Below are 23,535 nucleotides of genomic sequence, written 5' to 3' on the forward strand. Positions count from 1 at the left end.
TCGACAGGGGACCCGGGGCATCGCCGGGGCTGCGGCCCGGAGACCCGGGAACGCGGGGTCACCGTGAAGGGGAGTCGTGGCCGGGCCGTGGCTGTTCTGTCCCCCAAAGCACTGAGTCCAGAGACTCACAAGGCCAGCTGGCAGACGAGGCGCCGCAGGGCGGAGGAATTTCCCCCCCTCGTGGGTCAGGGCGGACACGGAATCTTGCCTTCATTACTCCCCTGCCATTCGAGCTCCGGCCATAACTGCTAAAATATTTGCTTCTAAGAATAGACGCTGGTTGCACAGCAAATGTTTCCCCACGTGGGCTCCGGCTCCTGGCAGGAAGACGGAAACCAAGGCCTGCCCGGGATGGCCCGCCTGTCCCCAAGGCGCCCAGAGGTGCCGGGGGGGTGGGGGGTGGGGGGTGGAGAGAGGGGTGCAGGGCCGGATGGCTTTGGCCTGGAACCCCGTCATGCCCGTCGCTGGACGCTGCAGCCCGTGCGTGGCATCCATAAGGGCTCAGGGCTCCCTGGCTGGTCACCAGGCTCCGTGCTGCCCAGCTGTGTGTCCCTGGGCAAGCCGCTTCCCCTCTCTGAGCTAGACACGGGTGGGAGCAGTCATCCTGCAGGTGGATCACGAGGATGGAGTCCGAGACCTAGTCCAGCACCCGCTCACAGGAAGGGCCCCCCCTTTCCCAGTCTGTCCACAATGTCAGTGGGAGAGGGTCCCTGGTGAGTGCTTGCTCTCCCCCGCTCCCCCAGTTTGTTTGCTGAGGGCTGACGTCATAGCTCCTCCCGCCCGACAAGAAAAAGGGGCTATTGTCCTACTGCCGGTTTGGTTGCCCCGGGGCCTCCGTGTCCCCGAATCCACTTCCCTGGAGCGGCTGCAGCTGTCTGAGATGGATGGCTCTGGTCCCTGAGCCGGGGAGGCCCAGGTGTTACCCTCTCCTTCCCACTGCTGGCCCCCTGACACGTCCAAGGCAAGAGCCTTCCCTGGACACCAGCCTCCTGCCCCCACCAAGGCGGCCAGGCCCCGCCCCTCCAGCAAACAGGCCCCGCCCCTCCAGCAAACAGGCCCCGCCCCTCCAGCAAACAGGCCACGCCCCACTCCTGCCCAGAACTCCTTTTTAAAAATATATATATTTTACTGATTTTTTACAGAGAGGAAGGGAGAGGGATAGAGAGTTAGAAACATCAATCAGACAGAAACATCGATCAGCTGCCTCCTGCACACCCCCCACTGGGGATGTGCCCACAACCAAGGTACATGCCCTTGACCAGGATCGAACCCGGGACCCTTCAGTCCGCAGGCCGACGCTCTATCCACTGAGCCAAACCGGCTAGGGCCCCTCCTCGGGACCTTGGACGCCCCTTCCTGACCTTCCCGCCCACAAGTATGGAAACGCGAGCTCCTAGAATAAACGGCACCCCTGCGCTGTGTCCCTGCCTGGACCCTGCTGACCTAGGGGACACCTGTGTCACCTCCAAGGCCTCTCACACCCGGTGTGTCTCCGACCACGCACAAGTGAGGGAGGGCTGCGTGCTTGTCCCGAAAGCCATTGCTCAGGCCGAGGCACATCCCATAGCTGGTGCCACGGGGAAGGGACACGGGTCTTCATTAGGCGGCCGTCCGGCGGGGACAGTGTCCACTCGTTGAAGGAGCGCTGGGGCCGGCGGGCGCTCTGAGCAGCGGGTGGGCTGGGAGTTTTGGGGGGAGCTCCCTGAGCGGGAGGGCCGCTGGAAGGAGGCGGAGGCTGTGCTGGGCCCCAGGGAAGAAATCATTTCCTCCCATGACCCTCCCCCAACTGCTAGGCTGTTGAGGGAGGGTCATGGGAGGAAATGATTTGCAAAGATTTTGGAGGCAAGACCTGCAGAGGGATGGATGGATGTGGGGTGAAGGGTGCTCTGAGGCTCACTGTAGGGAGACAGGCGTGTTGCCACAGGCCGGAAGGCTCGGGCTGGAGGAGAGGTGGGGAGGGGTGTGGCAGAGCACAGTGGGGTCACTATCACCAACTTGTGGGCACGTTGGGCTGTGGCACAGGGAGGGGCGGTGTCCAGCGAAGATGTGTACCCTGAGGGCTACGGAGGTCCCGGGTGAGGGGCGATGGAGAGGTGCCAGAGGGACAGGTGTGTGCCGGGCGGGCAGAGGGGGGCCTAGTAGGGGGGTGGACCAGGGACATAGTGCCCAGGGTGGACGGCCTCCTTCCGTCCATGGTGCCAGCCAGGAGAGGCAAAGACTAGGTGTGTGTGTGTGTGTGTGTGTGTGCGCGCGCGTGCGTGCGTGTGTGCGCGCACGAGTGTGGTATATGTAGAGAGTGTAGTATGAGTGTGTGTGTGTAGCACTGTGTGCATCGTTGCGTGCACGAATGTGTGCACACTCACATGCTGGGTGTCCTGGCTCCAGGCTCACCTCGCCTGCTGCCCCTGTCCTGACCCGAGGGCCCCGTGAGGGCGTGGGTTGGGCTGAGGCCTCTGAGGCCGACCAGGCTGCAGAAATAAAAACAGGACCAGGTCCGCTCCCACACTCGGGGCACCGAGGTCCGGACGGCGCTGGGCCAGAGACCGGGGCCGTGGCGGGGCCAGCGCAGGTGCGCACCCCTCAGAGCAAGGAGGCACGCCGGAGTCAGAGTTTACAAGACGCGGACCAGAGCCCGGACCCCAGGCTGAGGCTCGGGACACAATGGACCAGACCCCATCTCTGCCCTCGAGATGCTCACTCAAGCCTGGTCTCCTCAGTGGGTGCCCACCCCAGCTCCCCAGGGGCTCCTACTCATCCGTCTAAACCTCGCTCAGGTCACTCTGCTCCCCCAGGCCTCCCTCCAGCCCCTGGAGGACTCCTCTCCCGGCTCCCACGCCAGGGTGGCCTGCTGTCACCTCTGTGGCACGGGCCTGACAGTCTGAGTGCCCGGAGGCCCCAGTGCTGCAGCCAAGCCCCGGGCGGGTCACGCCTGCGTGTGGGACGCCTCCCCCCCAGCTGTGCTGGGTGCCGGGCTTCACTGGCCACTGGCTGTGCCGGCCGAGGGCAGGGCAAGCTGCTCCCCGGGCCTTTCAGCCTGACCCTCTGCCCTGCTCTGGCGGAGGGGACCCCACGGGGGCGGGGGCAGAATGGATGTGGAAAGTGCTTTGAGAACTCACAGCGGGAGGCGAGGGGAGAGCGGCTGGAGCCCGCGGGAGGGCTGTGGACAGAGGCTGCGAGGAAAGGGCAGGCCTAGCACTTGTGCCATTTACTGCCGACTCCGTCTCCCCGAGAGGCCCGGGCATCAAATATTTACCAACGCGCCCGCGGCAGGAAGCATTAACCTTCAGGCGCAGATGCCTGGCGACCTGAGCTCCAGGGAAGTGTCCCCACGTAGGGAGGGGGAGGGGGAGGAGGAGGCTACATGCAGGGGGTGAGGAACACAGCCCCTCCCCCTGCTGTGCCCTCCTGCCTCAGGCCAAGGCCCTGCCCCTCTGCCTCACCCCAACACTGCCTGCCTTCCCACCCGCTGGTGCCGCCCCGAGGGCAAGGCTCTGTGGGGGGGGGGGGGGGGCCTCTGCTGCTCTATGGCGGCCTGACAACTTGGGGGGCATGCGCCTTCTCTTTCTCTGAGGACCCCTGTGATTACACCCAGCCCATCCGGCTAAGCCAGGACAGTCTCCACCTCCACCCCCCCGCCCCCCCCCCCCCCCCGAGGTCCACAGGTTCACACCACACAATCTCTTCGGCCCTCTGAGGTTGCATTCAGGGTCCCGGGGATCAGGACAGGGACTGGTTGGGGGTGTTAATCGTGCCTCCCGGGGCCTACGTGGAGGGCCAGGGGATAGGCTGACGGCCCCCTTCAGTGCGCACAGCCAGCCAGTTCCCACGGTGGCCGCACGTTCTGCACGCCCCAGGAATCCGTGAGCGTTCCCACGCCCCCCCCCCACCCTCCCCGCGTGTGGTGTGATCGGTCTTTTCCGGCTCAGCCGTTTCAGGGCCTGCAGGAGCAGCTCATTGTAGTTGTATGAGCCTTTCACCCAGTGCGTGCGTTTCACTTTCTGTCATCATGACACGAGCTCACCTCCTCCGTGCAGCCTCCCGGGACTACACCTTCTGTGGCTAAGAGCTCTGTCTGGGGGATTCCGATCCCACCTCCGTGGGATTGCCATCTCCTTCGTCCAGAGTTCTCCTGTCTCTGTGCTGTCTGCCCCCGAACATTCTCCCGTCTCTGTGCTGTCTGCTCCTGCGTAAGGTGTGGGAACAGTGCCTTCTCCTCTCAGTGCTGCTGTGAGGTGCCGTAGGCGCTAAGTAACCGCCCGCTGTTCTCACTGCTGGGACGCCGGCCGCCTGCCCCTGGCCATCAGCCCTGTGGTGCCCGCGGCTGCGCTTGTCCATCGCCCGGGACCCGCAGCAGCTGCAGGTGCTCTCTCTGAACTCGGTGCGGGTGCGGGTGCGGGTGCGGGTGCAGGTGCAGCCAGCCTCCCGCCCCGCCCCCACCCAGCCCGCTGCCCTGCCTCAGGGGAGGCCTTGCGGCCCCGGCAGCTGGCAGCCCAGGCTGGACTCCCAGCCCCACCACCCACTAGACACCGCGTGACCCTGGGCAAGTGGCATTACCGCCCTGAGCCTCAGTTTCCTCATCTGTACTCGTACGTGGGGGAGTGCTGTGTGCGACCCTGCACGGGAGAAGCGCCCTGTACCGGCAGCCCCCACTCTCCTCCGTGAGAACCGGGAAGGACCCTCCACGTGCTCCCCGGAGCCCTCGGTCTTCTGATGCCTCCACCTGCGGGGAAGCGCCCGCTGGCCGCCGCCTCTCCAGGCCGCCCCGCCCGGCTCCTCTGGACGGCCCTGGCTCACACTGCGCCTCCTCCTGGGGTGCCTTCCCCGCTCTCTGACTCCCTCTGCTCATGCATGGGGGTGTCTGCGGAAGGCACCCCGGGACAGCCGACAGACGGGGCCCCGGGACGGCTGCCCGGCCCTTTCTGACGGCGGCGGCATTTGGACCGGTGCCCTGCTGACGGCATCTCGCTGACCTGGGTCTCCACTCTCACCCACGTGGCTGCAGTACGTGGGCTCCCCGGTACGTGCCCTGGGGACCCCGTTTGCAGGCCGATGGCCGAGTGGGACTGCTGGGTCAGGGGGCGTGGGCATCTGACACTTGGCTACGCGTCACACTGCCTTCCACAGCGGTGGCCCCCGCGTCCCTCCCACCAGCCGAGCGGCCGGCAGCCCAGGCCCCCCCCCTTCCCGCAGACACATGGGCGCAGGCTGTTAGATCTTTGCCGACGCGAAGAGGGCAAGCGTGGGAGCTCCCTCTCGGCGCCCTGGACTGTCTCGTTACGGCTTTCATGTGCGCGTCTCTTATTTCAGGCTTTGAATTTGCAATTTGCCAGTTTCTCTCTTTCTTCTTGGCAGTTACTCTGTCGCCTCTCGGGTCCTCTGAGTAATTCCCTTTTCCCTGGAAACCCACCCATTCCATCACGGCTCTGATCCGGTTGGACGGAGTTGAGCGGTAGGCCCCGGGTCCTCTCGTTAACGTCTGTTCTCTCTTCATGGCGCGGCTGCTCCGTGCCGGCACCGTCGCTGGCCCTGGGGACAGGGTGGCCCCAAACCAATGAAAGCCCGACGTTTCTGGGGCCGACGGACAATTGAAGAAGGACCTGCATAAAAGACAGATTGTCGGGCGGGGTCGTGCTGGGGAGAGAGACAGGGTGTGGGCAGCAGGGCGTTAACGGGGGGGGGGGGGGGGGGGCTGCGTCTTGAGTAGGGTGCTCCGAGGGGCCTCCGGATCGGGTGACCTGGAGAGGAGGGAGGAAGCTGGGGTGCGTCTGGGAGCAGAGCGGGAGCTGCTGGTGCAGGCTGTGGGTCGGCCCAGCTCCTCTGGAGAACCAGAACCAATAAGATGAAGCGTCTCACGGGGTTTGCTGTGAGGACCCGGCTCCTGCAGGGATGGGGGCGGGAAGTGCCAGGGTCTGCAGTTGGCCCGCCGCAGGCCCAGGAGCTGAGCCACGGCGTAGGTTCTGGTTGGAGTGTGAAGGCCCGGGAACCAGGGGGAACCAGGGCGTAAGTCCCAGCCCCAGTGGAAGTGTGAAGGCAGGAGAGACCCACGGCCCGGCTCCGAGACAGTCCGGCCGGCGCGGCTCAACGGTTGAGCGTCGACCTATGAACCAGGAGGTCATGGTTGCGGGCTCAATCCCCGGCGGGGGACATGCAGGAGGCAGCCAATCAATGATTCTCTCACCCTCCCTCCCTCCATCTCCCTTCCTGTCTCTCTAAAAAAAATCAATAAAAACATTTAAAAAGAAAAAGACAGTCATGCACAGAGTGAAAAAGACACTCCTCCTCCCGCCTACTCGTCCTATTCCATCCGCCCTCCGTGGACGGGAGGCGGCCCACCCACAGCGGGGAGTCCGTCTGCTGGACTCAGTCTCCCCATTCAAATACGCACTCACCCAGCAACGCCCTCCCGGGCACGCCCAGGAATAATGTTTAGCCAAATATCGGGGCGCCCGTGTCCCGGCCACGTTGACCTGTGAAATGAGCCATCACGTTGGAGAGGAGTGAAGGTCAGAGGGGGAAGGTCAGGGATTTGATGGGAGAGGATGGAGAGGAAAGTTTGGCTTCTCCTCTGAGTGAGCCGGGAGCCGTGGAGGGTTTGCGTGGCATCCTCTGAGGGAGGTTTCCACACGGTCCTGGTGGCTGCTGCGTGGAGAGTGGACAGAGGGGCTGCCGGGAGGAGGCCACGTGAGAACCCTGCTGGCCCGGCCCACAGAGGCCAGCACGGTGGCGGGAAGGGCAGGGTTTGTGGATTTATCCGAAGGGAAAGGGGCAGAGGGATTTGCTAACGGATCTGGTGTGGGGGGTGAGGGAAGGAGAGGGCCCCCAGTTGCTCTGGGACTCCCACGTGAGCAACCGGCAGGATGGAGTTGCATTCGCTGAGGTCAGGAACGCTGCGGGAAAAGCTGGTTTGGGGAGAGCAATCTGGATTGTAGTTTGGGGCGCATCACGTTTGGGGTGTCTATTAAGTATCCAGTTGGGGATGTCAAGTAGACGGTACGGAGCCAGGAGCTCAGGTGGGAGCTTGAGACCCGGGAGCCCTCGTGCGCAGTGCTTACATCCTTGGGCGGAGATGAAGGCTCAGGAGAGAGGCTGGAGTGTCGGGGCGCAGGAAGAGCGAGCAGCCGCGCCCGTTCTGCCGGAAGGAGGACGGAGGAAATGACCCTGGAGGGACCGCGACAAGGCAGATTCTGCAGCACCGTTGGGACAGAGGCCCCTCCGGAGAGGTTAAGGGGCCGCGGGGGAGCGGAATTGCGCGGCAACAGGGAGGTAACTTCCCAGTGGTCACTTCCTCCCTCTGCTTTAGCAGCTTCACCAACAGTTAGTATGTTTCACCGGTTTTCAAAAAGAACCAGGCATTGGCTTTATACACTCCTCCCTTCCTTTCACTGCTTTTAACTTCATTTCAGTCTGAATTTATCAATTGCTCCTCGATGCCTTCTTTGGGTGTATCTTGCCGTTCTTTTCTAACATTTTGAGTGGGATGGTTAATTCCCGTTTTCTTGTTTATTAATAGCAATGTTTAAAGCTATAGATTTTCCTCTGAGCATTGCCTTGGCTGCACCCCCCCAAGTTCTGAACCCTAATGCTTTTATTTTTATAATTGTCTAGATATCCTTGATTTTTTTTCTCTCTCTCTCTCTCTTTGACTCAAGAGTTATTTTTAAAGAGTTTTTAAACTGAGTGGTAGAGTTTTTTGTCTTGCGCTTTTGTTATTAAATATTTTCAAAACTGTGATCAGAGAATTTTGGCTTCTTGGAATTTACTTTCTTTTTGGCCTAATTGTCATTTTATATGTATGCATTTTTAAGAGTATTTGAACAGAAGGTAGATTCTGTTTCACACACACACACACACACACACACACACACACACACACACACACACACGTCATTAATTTCATTATTTGGCTCCATATGTCCTTATGGATGTTTTTGCTACCTTTATCTGTAATGGACTGAGAAAAGTGAATTAAAATGCACTGATAGTAGAATAGTCTGTCTTTTTATGTCTACGTTTCCATTAGTTCTTGCTTGATGAATGTTGAAGCTATGTTACTTGGTGCGTAGCTACTCATTGCTTTAGATCCTTGATCCCCGCACAGCGCCCCCCCTTTTTCTCCTCATTCGGTATTTGTTGCCCTGACTTCAGCTTTATCTGCTGTTCAGATAAAGACCCTGGTTTCTCTTGGTTTGCATTCGTTGGTTGTGTTTTTGCCCATCCTCCACCCCCCCCCCACCCCTGCGGTTATTTCTCAATTGTTTATTTATCAAGAGAAACTATTCCTGAGCTCAAATATGCATGCTTCATAGGTCAGGAACACGGGTCGGTGACAAACTTCCATGGAATTCAACCCAAAGGCATTCTTTACATTCCAAGGTCACTCTGCCCCCGGAAAGAGTTGAGCCTCCTCCGCTCCTCAGCCTTTCATGGGATCCTAATTGCCGTGGACATCGCGGAGGCCTCCTCTCGTGGCTCAGCCACGGCAGACGTATAGGAAGCTGCAATCCCCCGGGATACAACGATGGCCCCAACAATGTGAAATCCGGATGGAGGACTGGACAACCCCATTTTTATTAGTAGTATTATTTTTAAAATATATTGTATTGATTTTTTACAGAGAGGAAGGGAGAGGGAGAGAGAGTTAGAAACATTGATGAGAGAGAAACATCCATCAGCTGCCTCCTGCACACCTGCTACTGGGGATGTGCCCGCAACCAAGGTACATGCCCTTGACCGGAATCGAACCTGGGATCCTTGAGTCCGCAGGCCGACGCTCTATCCACTGAGCCAAACCAGTTGGAGCCCCATTTTTTTTAACTTGATAAAATACATAACATAAATTACCATTGAGCCGTTGCGCACACTGTTCCGTGGCCGGAAGTCCACGTACCTGTGGCGCAGCCATCACCAGAACTTCCTGTCCTCTGTCCATTCTTCTAGAGCACACTTTCCGGAACGCTTCTACCTTCCGTGGGTTTTGTGTGGCGTGGGACCCCCGCTAAGGCTGAGAGTCTTTTTTTCTTTCTTCAGCAAGTGTGTGTGGCTCACTACCATTTCCTGAGATGGCAGACACAGTTGGTCTCAGTTCTGTCATCTTAGTTTTGATACGCTTTCTGCTTTTATAGTTTTTTGTGGGGGTTGTCAATTTTCACCATATGGTCTCTGTTTTCTTTTTTATGTATATGTCTTCTGACAATATGGAAAGCTGTGTTTTTGTCCCATGGATATCTTCATAATTATACTGTGATATTATACCCTTAACCATCTATTTCTAGACAATGTTTATTTTCCCCATTATGAACAGTATCCAAATAAAAATAGTCTACTTTCCCTTTCCTCCTCCAAATGATATTGGTTGATTATATTATTTTTCCATTTGCCTTTGTACCTCTAATTTATTTACACATCTAAATGATTCTTTAGGCCCAGCCAGTGTTGCTCAGTGGTTGAGCATTGACCTATGAACCAGAAGGTCACGGTTTGATTCCCAGTCAGAGTACATGCCTGGGTTGTGGGCTGGATCGCCAGTAGGGGGCATGCAGGAGCCAACTGATGAATGATTCTCATCATTGAGGTTTCTATCTCTCTCTCCCTCTCCCTCTCTGAAATCAATAAAAATATATTTAAACTAGAGGCCCGATGCACGAAATTTGTGCACAGGTGGGGGTCCCCTAGGCCCAGCCTGTACCCTCTTCAATCCAGGACCCCTTGGGGGATGTCCAACTGCCGGTTTAGGGACTGGGCCTGAACCGTCGTCAGTCAGACATTCCTCTCACAATCCTGGACCACTGGCTCCTAATCACTCACCTGCCTGCCTGCCTGGTTGCCTCTAAACTGCCCCCCCCACCCTTGCTGGCCTGATCACCCTTAACTTCCCCTCTGCCATCCTGGTCACCCCTAACTGCCCCCCGCTGCCAGCCAGGTTGCCCCACGCAGCCTGCTGTTCAGTCCCTCACTAACCCCCCTGCCGGCCTGGTCGCCCCACGCAGCCATCTTGTGAAGGCATGAGGGTCAATTTGCATATTACCTCTTTATTATATAGGATGAGTGTTTAGACCTCCAACTATAAGTGAATAAGACATCGTTTACCTCTCCTTCCCGCCTCCACATTTCTCACTTATATCAGTTCTCTGTTTTCTCTTTCATTCTTTTCGGTAACAGTCACAGCCCTTACATTTGACTCAGACGTAGATTATTCCTGCCAGCGCTCCTGGCAGAGTTACTGCCTCTACCCTAAGCCTGTTCTCTAGTAATTATAGAAGAAGGGACCATGGGAACTATAATTCACAAATAGGTTCAAAAATTTTTTCTGTTGACTTTATACGTAAAGGATGGTTCATCTGGGCTTTAATGCCTTCATCCATCCATCCAAATATTGATTGAGCCTCTACTACATGTCAGTGCCTGTTCTAAACCCTGGCAATACAAAAACAAACACCGCACACGGACACCGCGACTTCTAGTGGCTGGTAAGGGAGAGGCGAGCCGTCCACCAGGCCCACCGGTGAAGCAGGAGGCGTGCTGGAGAGCGGTGAGCTGGGGGACGGAGAAAGCCGGGCACTAGGACCGGGCTGTGCCCTGCACAGCAGAGGAGAGGCTCCGTGAACCCCTCTCCCCTGAGCCCGTGCCCCTCCCCGTGGTGCAGAGCTGGGGGTTGGCTCAGCCCCGTGACGTAGGACTCGCTCCGGAAAGATGGGCTGTGTGGCCCTGTCAGAGCCGCTCCCTCCGCCTCCCCCCTTGCGGATAGCATGCCCTGGAGCTCGGTGCAAGAGGGCTTATCAGTGAAGAGCTTGAATAAGATGCAAGTGGCCCTCCCCGGCCAGGGTGGCTCGGTCGGTGCCAGTTCGATTCCCAGTCAGGACACATGGCCGGGGGGCGGGCCCGATCCCCCGTTGGGAGTGTGCAGGAGGCAGCCGATCGATGTTTCGCTCTCCTATCAATGTTTCTCCCTCTCCCTTCCTCTCTCTCTAAAAATCAATAAGAAACTCTTTTTAAAAAAAAGGAAACCAGCTGCCCTGGTGTGGGGGCGGGAAGCCAGCGGGCACCACCAGAACCAGGTTTCTCCCTGCGCTCCATTTCACTGGCGTTAGTGAGGGCCCCTCATTCTCCTGCTCTTCCAGGTTTGTGTCCCCTTCCCAATAGACTTCCACTTGCATGGCATTGGCCAGACTGGGTCATGTGATCACCCCTATCTGCAAGGGAGTCTGGGAAGGTGAGGATCTGTGACTGGGTAAGGGCCCTCCAAATGGATATAAGACAGGGGGTTCACAGTGCCTCCCACAGATGGAGTCTGTGCTTCTGTCCCTCGCTGTCCTTGCTTGGAGGCCATTTTGAGGGGAGAAAGGACTAGAGCCGCTCTGCCGATCAAAGCTGTAAATGCCCGTCCCTGTGCTGGGGGTCCCTGGTTTCCTCTCCATGACTTTGTGTGATATGGTCCTATCCAGTGGTGTGATTGCATGACTTGTAATGGTTTTTATTATGTTTATGAATGATATCAGGATCTGTCCTTAATAATTTTTAGTTGGTTATGGCAAAGGTGACCATGTAGCTCATCATCAAAATCGGAAGACTGTTGAGTGCGAAAGGGGAACAATATTAAAAATTATGTCAGAACAGCAGCCGTTCACTGGGACTGTCCCAAGGCAAGACGTATTGTTGAGGTAGATGAACACTGTTGGCTCTGTGAGTTGATCTGATGTCTCACAGATTGAAAATGTCTGTGCTCTCTAATCTAATAGTTGGCCTGTTGATTCTCTTGAATTTTCTACGTGCATTACTTGCAAATAGTTGGTTTTGGGAATCTCTGACACGCTATGCTTTTTTCTTGTCTTATTGCATGGGACAGGGTTGCTAGTACTATATGGAACCACTAGAGGCCCGGTGCATGAATTCATGCATGGGTGGGGTCCAGCCGGCTGGCCCCCAATCGGGATAGGGGGACTGATCGGGGGTGGAGCCATCTGGGGGGAGGGGCCATGGGCAGTTGGCCAGCCAGCCCCTCCCCCTGGTCGAACTCCCAGTTGAGGGGACAGTTTACATATTAGCCTTTTATTATATAGAACGAGAGACCCGGTGCACGAAATTCGTGCACAGGGGATGGGGGGTGTCCCTCAGCCCAGCCTGCATCCTCTCCAATCTGGGACCCCTCGAGGGATGTCCAACTGCCCGTTTAGGCCCGATTCCGATCGGGCCTAAACGGGCAGTCGGACATCCCTCTCACAATCCAGGACTGCTAGCTCCCAACTGCTCGCCTGCCTGCCTGCCTGATTGCCCCTAACTGCTTCTGCCTGCCAGCCTGATCACCCCTTAACGACTCCCCTGCCAGCCTGATTGATGCCTAACTGCTCCCCTGCCAGCCTGATTGATGCCTAACTGCTCCCCTGCCAGCCTGTTTACCCCTAACTGCTCCCCTGCCAGCCTGTTTGCCCCTAACTCCCCTCCCCTGCAGGCCCGGTCGCCCCCAACTTCCCTCCTTTGCTGGCCTGGTCGCCCCCCAACTGCCCTCCCCTGCAGGCTTGATCACCCCCAACTGCCCTCCCCTGCTGGCCATCTTGTGGTGGCCATCTTTGACCACATGGGGGCAGCCATCTTGTGTGTTGGAGTGATGGTCACTTTGCATATTACTCTTTTATTAGATAGGATAGTCAGCAGGCTTGCTTGTCTTGCTTCCAGTCTTAAAGTCAAACGTTTCTCAATTCCCAGAAGACAAAGGCAGGTCATGGGCTTAGAGGAAAACTGGCTCCTCCTGGCACGGAGGTCTGAGAGAAATGTCCCCATGTGTCCCCACGGGGGAGACACCATTGATGTTTTGTTTCCTTCTGCTTCCCCCAGAAAACCCTTTCGCCGTGCCTCAGGACCGGGGAGGTGAGACCCGAAGTGCCGGCGCAGCCTCCAGGGAGAACACCTTCAACGGAGACGCCAGGAAGAGCTGAGGCGGCCGCGGTGGTGGCAGAGGAGAAAGTGCCGCCTGTACCCCGAACCCCGTTCTGCAGACTTTATGATTAGGAGCAAACTCAGGCGTGGGGGTGCAGGGAGGGGTCCTGAGCCACCTGTCCACAGCAATAGTCCCATTTTGGGCCGGTGGCTTCCGAGAGGGGAGGCCCCTGTGGACTCAAGGTGACCAGCGCAGAGCTTCCCTGGCCGACCCAGCCGGGAGGACGCAGGCCTGGGCGTCGGGCCGCGGCTCCCGCGCCTCTGTCCCCTCCAATAGCGGCTCGTGGGCCCGTGCCTGTCAGAACACGGAGTGTGTGTGTGCGTGTGTGTGTGCGTGCGTGTGTGTGACTTGGGTGTCCTTTTTGTCTGTTTGGTTTTTACTGGGTCCCTCCAAGTTCTCGGATGGGCACGTGCCACCATGTGGTGGGGTCCTCGCCAGCGTCCCGGGTCCCAGGGTTTTGCTGCGGCGGGCAGCTGGGCGCCAGGTGGGGCCAGCAAGCACGGGGCCCAGCCCTGCAGTGTCTTGGGGGGACGCCGGGATTTGGAAACTCCAGGGCGGGTCCATTGTCACAGAAGTCGGTCCCATAGCCACAGTAATAATAAGGGGCCTGTCTGACTGTCCGCGGGGCAGGCACCAGGTGGGTGTCTGTGCACAGCTTCTCTCTCCACCGGCGCGGGAGGGCGGGGAGCCCCCTGCAGAAACAGCTCCGGGCAAGGAGGGTGCCGGGGTCACACAATGACGGGGCGGGGGGCAGCCCCGTGGTTAGATGTCAGGGGTGTGGGAGCCCAAAGTCCAAGCTTCCAGCCTGGAGCCCAGCATAGTCCGGGGACACCTCTCGGTCGCTTCCCAGTGGACAGGCCATCACCCCAAGTTCTCCGCCGTCGCTGCCCAGACCCCGATTCGCACAGCACACTCTGTAAGCGCCTGCCGTGTGTCAGGCCCACGCCGGACAGCGCGGGGGGCGAGAGATGAGTCCGCAGGCCTCGCCCCTGCCCCGGGGGCCGCCACCTCAGGGGAGAGACAGACACACAGATCTTTCACAGTCAGGGTGACGAGCAGTATGGAAACCCAGAGGGGAAGGTTCTAGAAACCCTTGCATTTTCAGGTGGGACTTTCACACAGTCCTGGAGGCCCGTAACGTTCATCCACAGAGCTCACCACGGCCACTGCCACGCTGTGTCCCGGGCACACAGGCAGGTGCCACCCTGGAAGGGGTCATCAGTCTGAGGGCCACGTAGACAACGCGCCCACTGGTGTCAGTGATGCTGAAATAGCCCCCGGCGCCTGCTCAGTAAACCTGCCTTCCCCTCGGACCGCGTGTCCTCGCTTAGCCAGACCCAGTGTCCCCGCCCCCAGACTGTCCATCACACAGCGTGAGCAGGCCGGGCCCCACTCGCTCGCTGCTCACGGGGTGCTGCTTTTCCAGCCGGGCGGGGGGCACGGAGCAGGAGAAGGAGGACAGCAGCCGGGGGGAGCGCTGTGCCGGGAATCCAGTCACAATATGTGCCGGGGGGTGGTGGGGCGCGTGGAGCTGGGTGTCCGTCAAGCCCAGATCTGAATGCTAAGCCAGAGCCAGCCTGGGGTAGGGACGAGCATTGCAGGCCGAGGGGACAGCCAGGGCCGGGCCCGAGGCGGCAGCAGCAGGCTCCGTGGTGAGGGAGTCAGAAGAAATCTGGGGGCTGGGCCCAGCGGAGCGGGTGAGGGTGAGAGAGCCAGACCGGTTTGCTGTGTGTCAGCCGCGTGCTTGGATGAAGCAGAGAGAACGTGCCAGGGTGTGAAGTGTCTAACAGACAGCCTGGCTTTGCAGCCTCTCAACAGCCCCACCGAGAAGGGACTCTCCCCATTTTATGGGCCGGGAAACTGAGGCTCAGGGGGGTCACGGGGCTGGCCCAAGGCCCCACGGGCAGGCTGTGGCAGACCCAGGCCCTGGCTTCAGCCCCGTCTCCTCCAGCCTGTGGCGCCCGAGCCCAGGCGGACAGCTCAGCAGAGGCCAAGTGGGGGAACCTTCGCTTGGGGTCTTGATTCAGGGACGGGCATGGCTCCCTTTCCCTCGATGCCAGTCATGCCAGGACACGGGCCAGGCCTTGTCTGTGTGGAGAAGCGGTAGCCGGGGAGGGGCGTGCCAGCAGCCATTCAGCCCAGCTATCAGCCCACACCTGCACCCCATGTGCGGAGCCTCGGAGAACAGGAACCTGTCCCCGGGGCTCAGGGGTGGTGGGCGCAGACCCACGTCCTGACATGAGCCTGCATGAGGAGCAGTATGACCCCAGCAGGTCCATGCCTGCTCTGCCCTCCGTTTCCCCGTGGGAAGAGGAGGGAGTCGGACCAGGCAGGTGGGGCTGGCATGGGCGGCTTCCTGTGGTTCTGGGTGAGGCTCGTGCCGCAGCTCATGCCCGAGTCCGGAGCTGGTGGCCCGTGGGCCCCTCGTCCTCCCCTCACTCTGCGCTCGTGCTGCCCCGAGCAGCCGGGTCCCGGGACACACCTGAGCTCCCGCTGCCCGGCCGCCTCGGAGCTGAGCAGGACCAATATGAAACAGGCCTTAACTGGAAACACGCACATGCACACACACACACACACACACACACACACACACACACAGGCGCTGTGCACGCGCACACACACACAGGCGCTGTGCACACACACACGCACACACGCACACAGGCGCTGTGCACACACGCACACACAGGCGCTGTGCACACACACACACGCACGCACGCACACAGGCGCTGTGCACGCACACACACACGCATACAGGCGCTGTGCACACACACACGCATGCACACGTCACACAGCAATTCTGCAGGTAGATCCCGCCTCTCTCGCGGTCTCCGTTGCTTTAGAAAAACAGCAGGCGGGCAGCTGGTGGGCTGGGGGGCATTTCCCCTCATCAGACGAACAACTCTGCAGGCAAATTGGGGCCCCAGGACCGGGAAGAAGGACTTGGGGGTGTCAGGAAACGTGGCCAGAGATGGAGGTGCAGACTCGCTGAGATGCTTACCGGCTCACTAGGAGGTCCAAGTCCCATGTCGGTCCCTTCAGGCATGAGACTGTGGGGGTGGCCATGCCCTGGACCGCCCCCCCGCCCCCCAGCAGAGCCCACGAACCCCTGTCCACGCCAGAAAGGTGTCCCGGCCCCTGGCCCAGCTGCCTCCCGTCCTGTGTCTGCAGGAGGAGGTGCCGTAAGACAGGCCCCAGGGCCACAGGCTTTGAAGAAACCGTGCTCGGCTTCTGTGAATTTTTCACCCTGGCTGGGGGTTCCCCGCGGCGGGAAGAGAGCCCGGGGCGGCCCGCGAAGTGGCGTGGGGCGTGGCGTGGCGGGGCCTCAGCAAGAGCTCCACGCGGAGGCCGGCATTTCCTGTCGGCTGCGAGGCAGCCGTGTCAGCTGAGCCGCCCCTGGGGCCCTCGCCCGCCATGCCCATCGGGTGGGGATGGTGGCGGCGGCTCCCGGGGGTTCTTGGTCAGAGGGTGTCTGCCTGGTCCCCACAGACATCTGAAAGGTCAGGGCAGCCAAGCCCCCCGGGGGGGAGGGGTGGCACTGTGGCCAGTGCCATCTGCAGCCCGGAACCTCACCGGGAGGTGTGCTGCCCCGTGCCCTGCCGGCAGCAGACCCTCCCGCAGCCACGCAGGCTCCCAGCCCCTCCTTCGCGCCGGGGCGGGTGAGCGATGTACGCAGCTCGGGGGTCAGAGCCTGAACCTCAAACACTGGAGGGCAGCCCGGAGCGATGCCAGGCCCTAGGAAGTGCATTGTTCACGCGCATTCATGCATCCATTCAACAGACCCCTGCCCACCGACCCGGCTCACCGGGAGCAGGCCCCGCCCTGCTGTGGGCGGAGATGGCAGGACACACCCTGTCGGGGAGAGGCTGGGTCACCCTCGAGGTGCCTAGCTGTGCCTAGGGGTTAGGGATGGTTAGATTCACAAAGCAACAGGAAGCACTTACCTCGCCCGTCCACGAGAGTGACCTTGGAGGTGTCCCCCCCCGCCCCCCCCAGAGTCTCTAGTCCAAGACCCTGCCAGCAGCTGGTGCTAGAATGATGCTTGTGGGTGAGTGGCTGTGGCCATTAGTCCCCTGTCCCTAAAGCTCCCATCTTCACGTCAAAGCCCTGCCCCGCGTGCCCCGACAGCCTGAAACCCGGGCTGCCGTGCCCGCCGCGGGGCACCACTCCCGGGCCGTGGCGTACGTGGGCGGGCTCCCCGCACCGTTTCCCGGGAGCAGAGGCTCCTGGGCCCGTGCAGTGAGGGGCCCCGTTGAATGGCCCGGACCCGCCCTCTCCACGCACAGGACCAGACGCCCCGATGCAGGCCGGCCCGAGCGCGGTGGGAAGTTACAGAGGGTGCGGCCGCCCCGGGCACCGTGTGGCCACGCTGGAACCAACCGGTGACGCGAGGGCCTTTCCTCGGCACCTCGCCGGCTCCTCACGTGCGGTTTCTCCCCGTCTCTTTCCCTGTTTTCCGTGTTAGAGCCAGGGGGATGCGTCGCTGCCAAGCCACCGAGGGGCGGGCCCTGGGGATGTGCAATAACTCAGTGGGGACCCCGAGGGGGCGCTCGGTCACCCCCTCCAGGCAGGGCCCCCCAGGGCCAGCGGGACAGGGGCCCGCAGCTCCGGGTGGGGCCGAAGCGTCCCTCTCCCCCATGGACCCCGGCGTCACGTGCACAGGCAGGGGGGCTCTGAGAGTCGATAACCGGGAAAACCAAAAACCAATATTATTCCTAATAATATTCCTAACAATATACCGTCACACTAACGCCGTGTCTTACACTGACCGCTGTTGCACTGCTTTTGTCTTTCTATACACAGTAGTTTTTATAAAGATGTCCTTAGGTTTTAATAAAGAGTGTCACGTCAGCCGGTCCCTGCTGGGAAGTGTGCTCTCCTGCTGCCGACGTGCTGCCGGGGGAACCCTCGGCCCTGTTCTTGGTCACTGCCGGGGAGGGGGAGGGGGAGGGGGAGGGAGAGGGGGAGGGGGAGGGGAAGGGGGAGAGGGAGGGGGAGGGGGAGGGGGAGGGCTACTTCACCATCCTGTGCAGGCCTCGCTCTGGAGCAGGTGAGGGTGTGAGCCCTCCCCCCTGGGAGGGGAGCTTATTTCAGGAGCTGGCTCAGAACAGGGCTGGGCGCCAACTCCAGCCAGTGAGTCTGCAGGGAGGGCCAGGCCCAGCGTCCAAGAGGAACAAGCTGGGAAAAGGGGTTTGTGCCCCAAGAACTGCCCCCACCGGGCCCACGTTTGGCCCTCCGCCACCCAGGTCCCAGCCTCCAGCGGTTTGGCCAGAGCTGTGCCGCTCCCTCAGCAAAGGGCCAGGTCCAGTTCAGGGCGGTTTCAGCACCAAATGCCATCACAGCTCTCCTCCCCCCCCACAAACCCCCATGGACTTGAGCCCCAACTGATGGCCTAGTGGGTGGGGGGGGGTGACTCTCAGCACACCCTGCTCCTCCAACCCAGTCAGCGGCAGGGCTGGGAGAGAGACAGGGACATGGGACCGGGGAGGGGTGGGAGGGAGAGGGGGCAGGATTGCCGTCACGGTTTCGCTGCTGTGGGCATGTTCTTGGGGCAAATGGAGGCTTCTCTGGAGACCCCCTTGGGGGCCTCCTCATGCCCCAGGAAACTTACATTCACACCAAAACCTGCACCCAAACTGGGAACTGTCCAAAGGCCTTTCAGCTGGTGAAGGCTGAGCAAACTGCGCTCCCTCCGTGGTCTGCGGCCCCGAAATAGATGCCTGAGCCGTGGACTGGCACGTGGCGATCTGGGTGAAGCTCGAGAATGGCACGGCCTGAGGGAAGCCGGCTCCAAAGGCTGCCTGCCCTGTGAGCCCAGTGGGTACCGTTCTGGAAGGCGCACTTATAGACGCGGGGGAGGGAGGGGCTGTCCGCGGAGGAGCGGTGGGGGAGAGCGTGGAGGCAGATGTGAAAGGGGCGGGCGGGGTCCTGTGGTGGCGGAGCCCATGCCCACACCTGGGGGTGAGATTGCGAGGTGTTACCACGGGGAAGGGAAGGGGGCTCCCCCACGACGTCTCACAGCTGTGTGAACAGACAGCGATGGCAAAAGGAAAAGGCTTTTCGAATGCGAACAAGAGGTTTGGACACAGGGAGCGTCTGAGGGCTTGCGTTGGGGTGCAGAGGGCATGAGCCGTGGACGGAAGGGAGCGGACAGCCCAGCTCTGGGAGGAGAGAGAGGGACCTCAGGGGGCAGGTCACAGAACCAACCTCGATGACCACAAGACGTTCCGTGCTCCAGTACAGAGGGGGGGGGGGGCAGCGCGGAGTAATGCGATGCCACACTGCGCCCATCACATGGGCAAAAAGGAAATGGGTAAATGCACGCCGCTGGCAATGACACTGATTATAGCCTCTGTGGAAGCAACCTGGAAATACCTATTCACGCTGAAAACACTACAACATCAGCCCGCGTGGATGGTGTGAAATGGGGGAGGGTGGGAGGGAATCCCGTGTGGGGGTGGGTGGAAGGGACTCGGCGTGGGGGCGGGTGAGGGGAAATCCTGTGTGGGGGTGGGTCCATATCCCTAATTCTAGCCAAAACCCTAACCCTAACCAAAACCCTAGCCCTAAACCTAACCCTAGCTCTAAACCTAATACTAACTCTAACCCTAACCATTACCCAAAGCCTAGCAAACCCTAACCCTAGACCTAGCCATAATCGAAACCCTAACCCTAACCCTAACCCAAACTCTAGCCCTAACCCTAACCCTAATCCTAACCCTAGCCCTAGTCCTAGCTCTAACCTTAACCCTAGCCATAACCCTAACCCTAACCCTAGCTCTAACACTAACCCTAGCCTTAACTCTAGCCCTAACCCTAACCATAACCATAACCCTAGCCCGAGTCCTAGCTAAAACCCTAACACTAACCCTAATCCAAACCCTAACCCTAAACTAACCCTACCCCAAGCCCTACTCCAAACCCTAACCCTAACCCTAACCCTAGCCCTAGTCCTAGCTCTAACCCTAACACTAACCCTAACCCTAACCCTAACCCTAATCCAAACCCTAACCCTAACCCTAACCCTAGCCCTAGCCCTACTCCAAACCCTAACCCTAACCCTAACCCTAACCCTAACCCTAACCCTAGCTCTAACCCTAACCCTAACCCTAGACCTAACCCTAACCCTAACCCTAACCCTAACCCTAACCCTAACCCTTGCCCTCCAACATGTTCAAGGTCAAGGGGATAGGAAGAACCAGTGGGAGTAGGAGGCACTGGCAGGAGGGCGCAGGGTCCCGGGTGCAGGTGAGGAGGGGCGGCCAGGAGGCTGGGCCGAGGGGCATGCTGCTGACCCTGGGGGGCCAGGAAGCTGGGCTCTGGCCGAGGACCGTGGGTTTCAGGTTGGGGGTCAGTCTTCATCCAGAGCAGTTTTAGGAAATCCATGGGGCAAAGAACTCGCTTGCGGGTCAGGAGAAGTAAAAAAATGGGGCGTTTTGCTTTTTCAAGAGGGAAAGGGACAGGGCCAGAGGGCCAAGGAGTGGGGGACGAAGGCTCTCGTGGCAATGGGAGAGCCACTGGGTGCGAGAACGCTGTGCTAAGAGCTGATGACGGGGGATCTGGGCAAACACCTATCCTCAGCCTGCCCGATGGGCGGGGCCAGGCGCCCAACCGGCACCCAAACAGACGGCCCCGCCCCCTGCCTCCTGGGCTCTGATGGGCCCTCACCCACGTGCCCTGGCTCTGCCCTGCACCCCCACCTCCGAGAGGAGTGGGAGCCCCTGAGCCGTGCAGAGGCCCTGCGCCCTGATGGGCGTGGTCCGGGGCAGCAGGCCTCCTTTTAAAGGAACACCCTGGTGCTGTCAGTCACCCCCTTTTCATTAACTGCCTCGGAAAATAACCGGGCGGCTGGCAGATATTCAAGCCAACCCCAGTGGGGGAGGGGCGGCAGCAAGCCGTGACTTAGGGAATGTGCAGCCTGGGTGAGGCAGGGACGTCTGTCTGTGCTCCCGGCCTGGTTTCTGAACATGACAGCGAGTAAATGCTGGTCTTCCCTTCTGCGGCCTTTCCATCTGGGGTTCAACAAGCAGGTGTTGCCGCCTCTGGTTTTCTAGAACCGTGGAGACGGGGCCCAGAGCGGGAGGGCGTGGGCACCTGTGTGCTCAGAAGCTGATTTTTCTTACAGGGCATTGTCTTCTTATCAGGAGAGGCAGCGAGTGCAACGTGTGCTCAGTGAGCTGAAAGGGTTTGACGCTCGTGTAACATTTTTCCTAAACACACATCCACACAATGGGGGGGTGGGCGGGCACGGGCAGGGGGGACCTCCTCGTCAGATCAGGTCCTGGCAGGTCAGCCCCAGGCCCGCCCGCACACCTGCCGGCTGTGCCCGGGGGAGAAGGAGCCCAGAGCCCCGCCCGCCAGCACCTGCCTGTCTCCCTTTCCGGCTCCCCTCGACCTGCCAGGTTGGCCTGGGGAAGCCGTGCTGTCAGGGAAAGATGCGTTCAAAACTTGGTCTGCACCCGGAGGGGCCGGGGGCGTCCCCCCCCCCCCCGGGGGAGCAGCCTGACGTGGGCCAGCTGTCCGCGGGGCCACGGGGCTCCTTCCCCTGCTGGGCTGACCGGCCTGTGCGTCCGGGCAGGACGCTCCTGGGCTGGTGGCCTCCGTGGCCCAGCGCCTCGGGGCCCTGGCTCTGGTCTCATGGAGGCCGCTCCTTGTGTCTCCGGCTCTCCAAGGCCCAGTCCACAGCAGCCTGCGACTGCCAGCCACAGAGCGCCCAAAGCCCTGCCGCGTGACCTCCGGTTGGGGTCACCAAAGGCCAGCAGCTTCCTCGGGGACACCCAGACCCCGGCTGTCCTGCTGTGGGAAGCTCGAGGGCACGGAGCAGCCCTGGGCACTCGGGGCATCAGCAGTGCCACGCCCAGCGCGGACCAGACAGAGGTGTCAGCCGAGCTGCCTCGGGGGGACCCCCCTGACCAGGAGGAAGCACCTGCTCAGGAAGCCCAGCCCCTCCCAGGAAGTCACAGCAGACAAAGGGCCGAGTGGGGATTTGAACCCAGACACCCCGCCCTCAACGCCAGTTCCCACCGTGCTGGAGGGCGGTGGGGGGGGGGGTGAGTGATGGACTTGATTCGCTGTGCGGGACCCAGGCTGGGAAGAGTCCGAAGGGGGAGTCAAGGGGCTCCACTGGGAGGAAGTTGCAGCCCAGCAGGCATGGCTCAGGGGTTGAGCATTGACCTATGAACCAGGAGGTCACAGTTCGATTCCGGTCAGGGCACATGCCCGGGTTGTGGGCTTGATCCCCAGTGTGGGGTGTGCAGGAGGCAGCCGACCCATGATTCTCTCTCAGCATTGATGTGTCTATCTCTCTCTCCCTCTCCCGTCCTCTCTGACATCAATAAAAATCCTATATAATAATAGAGGAATATGCAAATTGTCCGGGACGCCATAACGTCACGACCGCTCAGCAGGCGGCATGCACAGCAGGCACGGGTGGGCGGGGCCTTGCAGCGTTGGGATGTTGGGGATGGGGGCGGGGCCGCAGCGGGGGTGGGGTGAGGGTTAGGCAGGTGCACACAGAGGGAGGCCTCCACTGCGGGCCCGCCCCCGGGGGTCCGCAGGTCTCCCCCGGCTCCAGCCTACCTCTTTGGGGCAATCCATCGAGGATCTCCGGATGGGTGGGCGGGGCCTACCTCTTTGGGGCGATGGATTGTGGGGCTCCCGCACTGTGACAGGGCACAGGCCAGGATCCCCCACCCCCCACCCCCGGCCGAGTGCACGGATTTCGTGCACCAGGCCACTAGTATATTTTTAAAAAGAAGAAGTTGCAGAATGTTCCAGCCCTGGGGTCCCAAGACTCGGCTTCCCAGCACAGCCTCGCTTTACTCACACTGGTTCCGGGTGTTTCGGGCCCAAAGCTTCTAGTTTCTGCACCTGGACCAGGCACCGGCGCTCGGCGGGCGGCCGGCCCATCGTGTCCCACGCTCTGGGCTCAGCAAACTCGCTCTCGGGGAAGGGCGGCGACTTCCCAAGACCATGCAGCTGCGAGGAGGCCCCGTGGGCTTGGAGCGCAGGCCACCCCGAGGCCACACTGCTCCCGTGGCTACAGACGGCGAGGGAAGGAGGGCCTGGAGCTCAGGTCCTCCATTGGCTGAGCTGGTGACCTGACCCGCTGGCCTCGCTCCGTGGCCGAGGGCACTGGCCAGAGGTCAGAGCAGCGAGCCCGGAGTTGAGCACAGCTGTGACGCTGGTGTGCGGGGTGTCGGGGGGGCCGGGGTTCAGCCTGCTGGGTGGGCTCAGGTCCCTGAGGAGTGGCTTGTGCACAGGGTTATGTGGAGGTAAAAGCCCACCTGTGCATCGATGCCCTACGAGGCACTGATGTGCCAGCTGATTGGAAACACGCGTGGATTAATTAGTGAATGAATTTCCACACTAATTAAGTGGTCTGCCCGGGTCACTTGGCCCGCTCTCTCTGGAGAATCATTTCTGGAACATTCCTTTGTTCCTTTTCCCGCCACCCAGGCCTCCAGAGGCTGCTGCCCCAGCTCGGCCCGGAACCCAAGAACCGAGGGGCCCGGGTGCCCCTGGGCCAAACCGGCCAGTGGTGAGAGCCCGTGAGCGCTGAGGTGAGAGAGGCTGGACGGGCCCTCTGCCCGGCTGCCCAGGGCTTA

At 60.5% G+C, this 23,535-nt stretch overlaps 1 protein-coding gene across 1 annotated transcript in view; it reads left to right on the top strand.

Moving 5' to 3' along the window:
* Positions 1 to 14,375, top strand: part of SHISAL1 (shisa like 1) — a gene marked incomplete at its 3' end in the record, with an annotated part of 49,145 nt that extends 34,770 nt beyond the window's left edge. The window contains exon 5 of the mRNA XM_079775072.1: positions 12,829 to 14,375. Within this exon, the coding sequence (XP_079631198.1) occupies position 12,829 (1 nt within the window). The remainder of the gene's footprint in view (positions 1 to 12,828) is intronic.
* Positions 14,376 to 23,535: the final 9,160 nt, after the last annotated feature.

This window comes from Cnephaeus nilssonii (genome assembly GCF_951640355.1).
Source record: "Cnephaeus nilssonii genome assembly, chromosome: 6".
NCBI lineage: Eukaryota > Metazoa > Chordata > Mammalia > Chiroptera > Vespertilionidae > Cnephaeus > Cnephaeus nilssonii.